Source organism: Anguilla anguilla, chromosome 7 (genome assembly GCF_013347855.1).
Source record: "Anguilla anguilla isolate fAngAng1 chromosome 7, fAngAng1.pri, whole genome shotgun sequence".
In the NCBI taxonomy this organism is placed as follows: Eukaryota; Metazoa; Chordata; class Actinopteri; order Anguilliformes; family Anguillidae; genus Anguilla; species Anguilla anguilla.
The window spans coordinates 16,432,501-16,441,459 of record NC_049207.1 but is presented as its reverse complement, the minus strand read 5'-3'; the positions used below and the strand labels follow the sequence as shown (position 1 = coordinate 16,441,459).

General features: G+C 41.6%; 1 protein-coding gene across 6 annotated transcripts; it reads left to right on the top strand.

The window, feature by feature from the left end:
• The first annotated feature begins 4,043 nt into the window (after positions 1-4,043).
• Positions 4,044-8,932, top strand: sycp3 (synaptonemal complex protein 3). 6 transcript variants are annotated; one of them, XM_035425529.1, is made up of 9 exons: positions 4,044-4,810; positions 5,540-5,716; positions 5,809-5,887; positions 6,085-6,119; positions 6,589-6,706; positions 7,567-7,666; positions 7,857-7,955; positions 8,232-8,336; positions 8,512-8,932. In XM_035425529.1, the coding sequence occupies exons 2-9, from the start codon at positions 5,560-5,562 to the stop codon at positions 8,563-8,565; spliced, it is 747 nt and encodes a 248-aa protein (XP_035281420.1). In that variant the 5' UTR covers positions 4,044-4,810; positions 5,540-5,559; the 3' UTR covers positions 8,566-8,932. The 6 variants fall into 6 exon arrangements, with proteins under 6 accessions (XP_035281420.1, XP_035281418.1, XP_035281416.1 ...); XM_035425527.1 differs by lacking the exon at positions 4,044-4,810 and adding an exon at positions 4,872-5,060; XM_035425525.1 differs by lacking the exon at positions 4,044-4,810 and adding an exon at positions 4,874-5,240.
• The last annotated feature ends 27 nt before the right edge of the window (positions 8,933-8,959 follow it).

The following is an 8,959-nucleotide window of genomic DNA, read 5'->3' as shown; positions in this document are numbered from 1 at the left end:
CCTGCACATCTGAGGGATGTTTTATGAACCTTTTTTTTTTACAAGATTGCCAACAGCATATATGGAAACATCAGTATTTTATTATTTAGAGCCACTTTTAATTAAAAATGTTGAGTCTGGGTATTTTAAAAATGTAGCCACTGAATTAATTCTGATTCCATTCTAATCTAGTGCTATTTAAAATGGATTCATTGTGACAAAATGGCCCAATATATAAAGTGTAAACAGAACAGGACTAGATTTCATAATAAATATTCTAAATGTTTTAACACAAAATTATCAAGTCAATACATTTCACAAATTAGTTGGAAATTGATGCATTTAAAACGCTGCATAATCGATTCCTTGAATAAATGACTGCAATTCCAACTTTAGTCAAATGTGTGAATTATGCCCCACCCCAAGGTGGAGGGCTTTGTCCCTGGAATTCTTATCGGTAGAGCACCATGTGATCACAGCAGGGGGATTAGACTGAAATCCAAGCCGAGGGAATTAGAGTTAACTTTAGAACAACTGTTTGGAATGGCACGATGCCAGACCACATGCATAAAGGTCAGCACACTTTTATTGACCGACAGTCGGGACTGTCATCCCTGATTGGGTGACAGTCCAGGACCATCTCAGCGCTGATTGGGAGACAGTCCGAGACTGCCTTAATCAAAGACCTGGCTGTAGCTTGAGGCATCATCATAGCTGGATATAGCTTATTGTCTTGTTATAATTAGTTTTATCTCATTGTGTTTTCATGGCCTGCTAATATATTGTTAAACAGTAGCTTGTGGCTTAGTTATTGGCAGATGTGTCATAAGTGAAACAAAGTGAATTATAGATACAGGTATAGGCATCAAACAATCTTGCAACGTGGTATGTCAGATGGCTTAGTAAGTGCAAGAAAGAAATAGAGAATGTAGTATTATTAGGAAGCAAACATATTATGGGTATACCCATGTGAACTAGTCTGCGTTAACATGTCTTTACCGCCTGTGGTGGATGATAGGCAGTGACTCTACTGCCCTGATCGAAGGTGGGAAGCTCACTCCATCGCTGGGGACAAGTATAGAGAAGAGACGTGATTAAGTGGAGGGTCCCTATGGGGGAATACTACGACTAGTGAATGTGGAGTCCCCTGGTTGGATCCAAAATTAAGGAGCACTGGACACATGAGATGTACGCTGTAGTCCTAATCACAACATACTAATTGTACCAGATACCTGCTGCCCAATCCATTATGCATGCATGGAGCAAATGAGTGGGTACACGGTCTAGTACACCATCACAGGTGTTTCAGGAAGTGGGTAGAGGTGCTGAAGTATCAAGTAAAGCAGAGCTTGTCAGTACCTAAAGAAGTAGGTGGAGTGGAGGAGTTGGATTCTTGGGAGAAAGGGGTGGGGGTGTTAGTGTGACCTTGGTGGTGAGAACCATGAGTGACAGAAGGAGGAGTGGTGGTGGCAGGTCATCAACTGCATGACCTCATTCTATTTAAGAAATCCTGGTGCCACTGTGGCGGTTCTGTGTGTGTGTGTAAGGGGGGGGGGGGGGGGGGTAATATTTTGAATCAGAGAGGGGGTGATATTTATGTTCAATGCTGATAGACAGTTTATATTTATAACTAGCATTAGACTAACAGTAATGTTGTTGAAAGATCCATTATTATCTATTGCAAAACCGCTGTCATCTGCTCATACCATTTATTTAAAAGAAGACTCCGTTCTGTTTGGATATGTGGCCCTCTGTGGTGTTTTTGGCTCTCTGTATGCCCCTGTGAACATGCTGACCCTGGGGACTGTGGTATGTGTGTTTGTTTTCATTTCACAGATGGATTCAATTTGCGTTAATGTGTATGTTTATGTGCTTGTTTTACAGATTATTACATGCTTTCTAAAGCTGTTACAGGAGTTTATAGTAATTGATGCTGTTACAGTAGTTACATGTCCTTGCACATTCACGTGTTACAGATGTGTTAGTAATCTTTGTCAGATGTGCCAATAGTTACTGAATTAACAGATGAGTTTTGTGCCTGAAAACACGTATTACAAATGCTTACTGCAGCGGCAACAGATGTGTTTAGTGTGTGCATATGCATGTGAATATCCAGCACTGGTAAAAGATGTTTCTAAATAAGCATAGCTGACTTGGGAATGGCCAGGGGTGTTTCTGGGCCAGGTGACATGTTTGCAAGCCATACTTCATCCCCCTGAGTGACAGGCTATATCTGTGTGGGCACTTTCACCTGCATGTGTTTAAAAAGAAAAGTGTTTATGGTTGGAGGGCAGATGGTTCTCGCTGTAGGCTCTAACAGGCTCATAAAGATAGGAAGGTTGAGAAGCTCTACAACACCCAAGCTGTAGCTGAGCTCTGCCATTTATAGGGCATCCTGTAATCCTGGAAAAACAGTATAATGAGATATTAGTCATGTAGTGTTCTAGGAGATGGTGGACAATATGAGCCTGTATGCATGCGAGAATGGGAATGTGTGGGAGGGTGTTTGTGTGTTTATGAGGGGATGGCAGGTCCATGTCAGTGGAAATGAAAAAGAGTGGGCAGCTGGGTTCAGTACAGCAGGATAAACAGCCTCCCCAAACATACCTGACATGCCACACCTCACATCACATAGACGTGCATTCCCACAAAGGAGTGACATCATAAATGGTGTTTAATTTTGACAGGTTTGACGCGTCTCTCATATCCGTTTGATCTCTGCAAGCATACAGCTCTCTTTCTCTGCCTTAATGTCCCTCTGATATCCAATTGCAGCACTGTGCGATGTGGTTCATTCTGTCAGAGTGTCCGTGAAATAAAACCGCAGTGTTTCTTAGTGTGGGATCTTCATGTTTGAGCGCGTGTTTCAGCTCTGCAGCTGCACTTGCACTCAGGGGCCAATATTTTCCATCTCCATCCATGTCCTTCTGTCTTCTGGCCCAGCAGGCAGAAGAATCTGACCCCGGGTGCCGAGGAACTTAGTGCCTGTTTATCTTCCTGCTCTGGGTGGAGCCTAAGCGCCATCAGTCGAGTGTCAGTCACTTCTTGTCACTCGCTGCCAGCTAGTCATCATCACAAATCTCCTGGCAGCACCATCAGAAATTCTCTGGCAGCACCTCCACCCACCTCCTACTGTCTTACCATCTGTCCCCACCCATCCCAGAAACAGCCTTCAAAAGCCCTTTGTCCCTTATAATCAGTTATCTAATCAGTTGATGGAACAGTTCCCAAAGATGTCATTCCAATTCGGCTGTTTTGACAGATAATACTGTGGCGAGAGAATAAAAGTACATTATTACAAAACCATGCAGAGGATCCTTGTGTTCACCCCCTTTCACAATTCAATTGCTTGAGTTTCTCTGCTAAGATTGAACTATTTCCCTAAGCATGGAAATACCAGTGATTCAGAGAGAGCAGGGGGCTGGGATTGAAAATCCTTCAGCACCAGAGCTGAAATGCCCTCGTAGAAAAAGTCTAGAAAATGCATTTGAACTTGCACTCTGGAACTAAATATAAAATGTAATCAGGACACCTGTGAGGTTGCTGTCCTGGGACAACATTCAGAGAGATGTATGGGGAGACCTCCAATGCTGCCATAGCCACTTCCTCGTGTCAGAAGAGATAATTTTGTAAATATTACATGGATAGATTCATCCTAACAACATTCTAATTTCCTTATTTTTTGGGCTGGTGTATGAATGTGCTTCTATCTTTGCACTCCAATGTGGGTTCACACAAATATTGTTTCCCAGGATAAATAGGATTTTCCCAGTGCAGGAGTTATTAAATAATGAAGTTAAATATGTCTTAGGTTGTGCATGTGGGGTGGAAGTGAATTCATAATAGTAGTAATAATAATGTTTAGGTGTGTATACGTGTGGGCTTACTGTATGCAGGTGCCATATTGCAGGTGGCAGTTTTCAGCAATCAACTTTGTCCCCACAAAATGCTTTATATCCTTGGTCAAGCAGCATTTAAATATATTATTATAGAGTCCACTGGTGACAGGACAGGCTGAGTTGGCCCAGAAAAGCCAAGCAGGATGAGAAAGGCAGCTGTGGCGACTTCCACACAGCCGCTCATCCATGTGAGGATAAGCTAGTGTTAGGAGGCTGTCACATTACTGCTCACTGGACACATCTCAGAGATGACTGACTGGGGCCGCTGAAGAAAATGTTGTGGTTCCAAGCACAAGGCTGTTTGTTATTTCAGAGATAAGGCCTTAGTGTCAGCATGTGGCTTGATCTAAGACAAAGGGGAAAGGTTCATTGCCCACAGAGGCTAATGTGACCTTTAGGAATGCTTGTTCAGTGTGGAAGGGCAGAATATGCAGGCCTTGCTTCCATCCTGATTGAATTGTGGTGTGCAGGGTGGCTATGTGACAACTGTACTGGCCTTAATGCAGCAGAATTATCTAATACATGGCTCTAAAAGTTTCTATTCTGCCTCATGCATTTGCTGAAACTGTTCAAGTTCTTATAGTCTCTTTAAAAAGGAGGAACTATTGGAATTCAGTATATTACGGGACTCAGTAGAACTGCATTTTTAAACGCTCTGAATATGGATCTTATGATGTGAATATGATGTCATACATTCTCCTCAGATTCTACAGAAGGACAAACTGTAATTAAATGTCACCAAGTAAGTCAAACCAGACTGGGTGTAAAGGAGAGGTGTCAATCACCTACTGTGGTGAAATGGTTCCCAAACATGAAGGCAGGATGAAATTAACCAGTGAAGCAGTGGGTAGCACTGTTGCCACACAGCAAGACTGTCCTGGGTTTTGTGTGGAGTCTGCGTGTTCTCCTGTGTTCGTGTGGATATACGGCAGGTTGGACATTTCAAAACGAGTTGTCCTGACTTTAAGTCTTTATGAGGCAGAAAATGTAAATTGTTTTGCAACACAGAACTGTTCCTTAACAGACCTCAAACTAATCTAAACAGAATGCTACAGTTTAGGTTACACTTGAGCTTATGAAAAGCAAGGTTCAATTTTTCCAACCCACCGTTCAGCACATGCGCACACAGCCTTTATTCAACTGTCATCGCGAGCATAGTTGATCGCGAGCGACAAATTGTTAGTAAGTTGTATAGCATAAACGGTCTCGTCATCATTTTGCTAAGATTGACGGAGATTTTATAACGACGAATAAGATGATAAATAACTGAATATATTTTGCCTGACGTCTACAGTAGTTAATTAGCTAACTAGCTCAACTGAGGTCGTGGTCGATAGTTATTGAGGTAACATTTGCGAACTAGTGAGTCTAGTCTAATTTAATTTTGCGCGGTAAATTTTTCGCTGCCGTTAGCTGTCTCAAGCGTGTCTCATTTCGGCTATAAATAACAGTTTTTGAGTACACCTGAAATGTTTTTTTTTTAACACCTGAAACACAGTGCTTAGACTAGCTGGTTCCATGAAAGTTTGTGGAAATAATTGCGAAAATACAATGTCTAGTTACAATGTCAAATTACATCACAGACTTGAAGTTAGTCTAGATAACTGATGTTACAAGGACAGCTTGATGATGTTTGTTAATAGAGCTACATTTTACTACAGGGACGACGTCATCTAAGCACATGGCCTCGACGGGGAGAAAGCAGACGAAGAAGGCGAAAAATACACAAAATTCAAATGATCTCCATGCATATGATTTTACCGTTAACGACGAAAAGAAAGGTCTTAGCGGCTCGGAGGACGAAGTGAGAGAAGGTAACGTTGGCTACCAAGCGAAAGGTAGCTAGACGTAATTGTAATATTGTCATACCGCACAACCTTGTACTGTACTGGAATTGATTGTTCATCATTGACCTGCATGTCTTGATCAGATGAAACTCCGGTTGTTGAGAAGCTGGCGAAGAAAAGGCCCACTGCTTTGGAAGAAGACGACATAAATGTGGGAATGGGGTTGGTAACGTTAAATGTAACTAAGTTAGTTGTGACATTTAAACTATCCAAACAGCTAATCTTCTACCTCTTTCATACTATGACTTACAAAACGGAATTTAATATTGATAGTTAAATCCTCAAACAACTGAACACTTACATCCTCAAAAAATAGTGTGCCTTTTTCAGCAGAATAAAATATTATTTCTTTCCATCAGGAGTGAGGTACAAAATATGTTGGAAAGGTTCGGGGGTAAGTTGATTCTTTTTGTTTGATTAAAACGTTGACTTAAATTTATCACAATTCAGTACAGTAATACATAATATTGAAAACATTGGTTCAATTTGGTGAAATTGGCTTGATATTTATTAAAGTTGACCCAGGCTTCAGTGTAAATGTGACATATTATGCATGTATTGCACAGCTGAGCAGAACTTTGTGAAGAATTACTGAGGAACTGCTGTTAATTTCCATACCTAGAAAAAATGGACTGTTGGGGTTTGATTGTATCACCCAACTCTGTCATGCAAAGATATGTATGGTGAGAGGGACAACATCAAACAGAGAGAGAACTAAAGACGCAAAACACTGTATCCGATAATAAAACAGTAATGGAGCCCAGGGCTCTACTTCGTTGTTTCCAAGATTGCATACAGTTTACTCTCACTGATGTTTACCTGAAAATATGAAATGTGTCCTTTAAGAAACTTGTATGTTCCAGCTGACATCAGTAAGGCTCTGCAGGCAAAGAGGAAGCGGCTGGAGGCCTACACCAAGAGCACCGTGAAGGGCAGCAACCAGAAGCTGGAGCAGCTGTGGAAGACCCAGCAGTGCCAGAGGTGAGGGGGGGTCATGGGTTCTGTGCCTGGGGGCCAAGGCGGGTGGGCCACAGGGTGCGAACAGGGTGGCCCTGGGTCGAGGGAGCCACAAGGTGAGCGGAGGCATTGGTGGGAAGCAAATAAAATAATGAAGCACAAAATAACCTCTATGCCACACAAACCCAACATTAAAATAAACGTTAACACCTTCATTTCCAGGTCCTGGTGCAAAAAGGAACTGGTCAACGAAAACATATTCTCAATAATGACTTCTGCCTACCATTTGCAAAAGTACACGATTACTTCTCCTACCCCAGTTAGTATTGCTAATATTTACAAGTGAAGATCTCAATGAATGCTGCACTGGAAATGAGTACCTCAGAGCTCATTACTGCTCCCCTTTATCACAATTTACTTAAAATATCACAACACAAAAATATCCTAAAATATTTTTAGACTGTCTAAAATATCCAAGACTCCTCTCAGCATAGATACCTCTATTTCTCTCCAGATAAATTGTGCAAAAACCTAACAATAAGGCAATCAATGTTGTGCGCAACTTGAATAAAAATTCCAAACTATTTATTATTTTACATTCATACCAATGATGTGACGGTACATTGATGGCCAAAATATGAGGATTTGAATTTTTTTCACTGGAAAGGTCAGCTGTTTTGGGCTTACTTGGGACAGGGAGGTGGCATACAATCATCATCTGCTTACTTTCTAGACTTCAGCTCAACCTCTCCTGAGAGTGGGATGGACCTGTATTTGTTGTGCATGTCTATGACTGAGGCAAACTTTGGACAATTCCCAGGTGTGATTTTAGTGCATGATTTCATTGGGGTGTCAGCAAATATGTTTCTCCTGTGTTCCTGCAGGCAGAAGCTGACACAGGAGTACTCCCAGCAGGTGTTCTCTGTGCTACAGCAGTGGGAGAGTGATGTGCAGAAATCAGAGGAACAGGAGGAGAAACTTAATGTAGGTGTACAGAGGCTTAGCCCATACATGCCCACACACATATATACATCCCACACACAGACATACATACACACACTAACAAAGTTGAAGGTGGAAATCAGTGCTCCTCTAGTTTTTTCTAAGACTGTCCACTGGTTTTGTTCATTATAAACTAATTCTGTCTACTTTTAAACCATTTTCTCTCCTGCAGAATTTATTTAGACAGCAGCAGAAGCTCTTCCAGCAGGCCAGAGTTGTGCAGAGCCAGAAACTTAAGACTATAAAACAGATGTATGAGCAGTTTGGCAAGGTGAGCGACTGGCCAGTTTGTGAACTCTTTTAACATCTCTCCCTATTGACAATGCTAGTCTTAGTAACATCCCTCCTCAACATATCATTGCTCACACTTCGAGTGTCAGTGCATTTAATTAGACTGGAACTGCTGCTAGATTTCAGCATTCTAGGACAATGGTCGAGAGACTGTTCTGTATTACACGGCTATCTTAGAGGACCCAAGAGAGAGCGGCTGAATGTTTAAAGATGTGTGAATCTGTGCATTCTGCCTTTTGTCCATTTGTTGGGATAGAGCATGGAGGAGATGGAAAAGAGTCATGAGTCCTTTCTGATGGGAGCCCAGTCAGAGCTACGCAAAGAGATGGGTTTACTGCAGAAAAAGATCATGATGGACACAGTGAGTAAAAACACATAATTCAGAATCTCGTAATTCAGTCAGATAAACCTTGGTTTCTGTAATAATGTAACCAGGCTCAGTTTGCTCCAGGGATATGGGGAAAAGGGTTAAAGATGAATAAGCATGACTTTGCTTTGTACATCCCTCCGAAGCTAACACCTGTTTGTCCCCACAGCAACAGCAGGAGATGGCAACTGTGCGCAAGTCTCTCCACTCCATGCTATTTTGAAGACTCCTGTCTACTTGGCAGGATTCTGTGTCCTTCACCAGACAACGTCCATTTGGGTGTTCCCACAAAGACACACTATACAGCCACACCAAAGACAATGACAGCTCAGGTGCCGCCACAGACACACTCAGTCATCACACATCATAGACTTTAACAGTTCAGGTGTTAGCACCAGTTTTTACATGGCAAATAATTTTATTGTTTTTCACTCACATTACTTTGTTAGTATAATGTTTCCAACACATTATATTGATGCAGAAAATGCAAAGGCGAAACACAATAGTGCACCGTTTTAATGCACCACTTTCGTTCTAAGTTTGAAAACCTGTAACCTGTTAAAATTGTTTCTATAAAGCAATTAAAATGACATAGTTTTCTGTTTTTCTTTAAACAG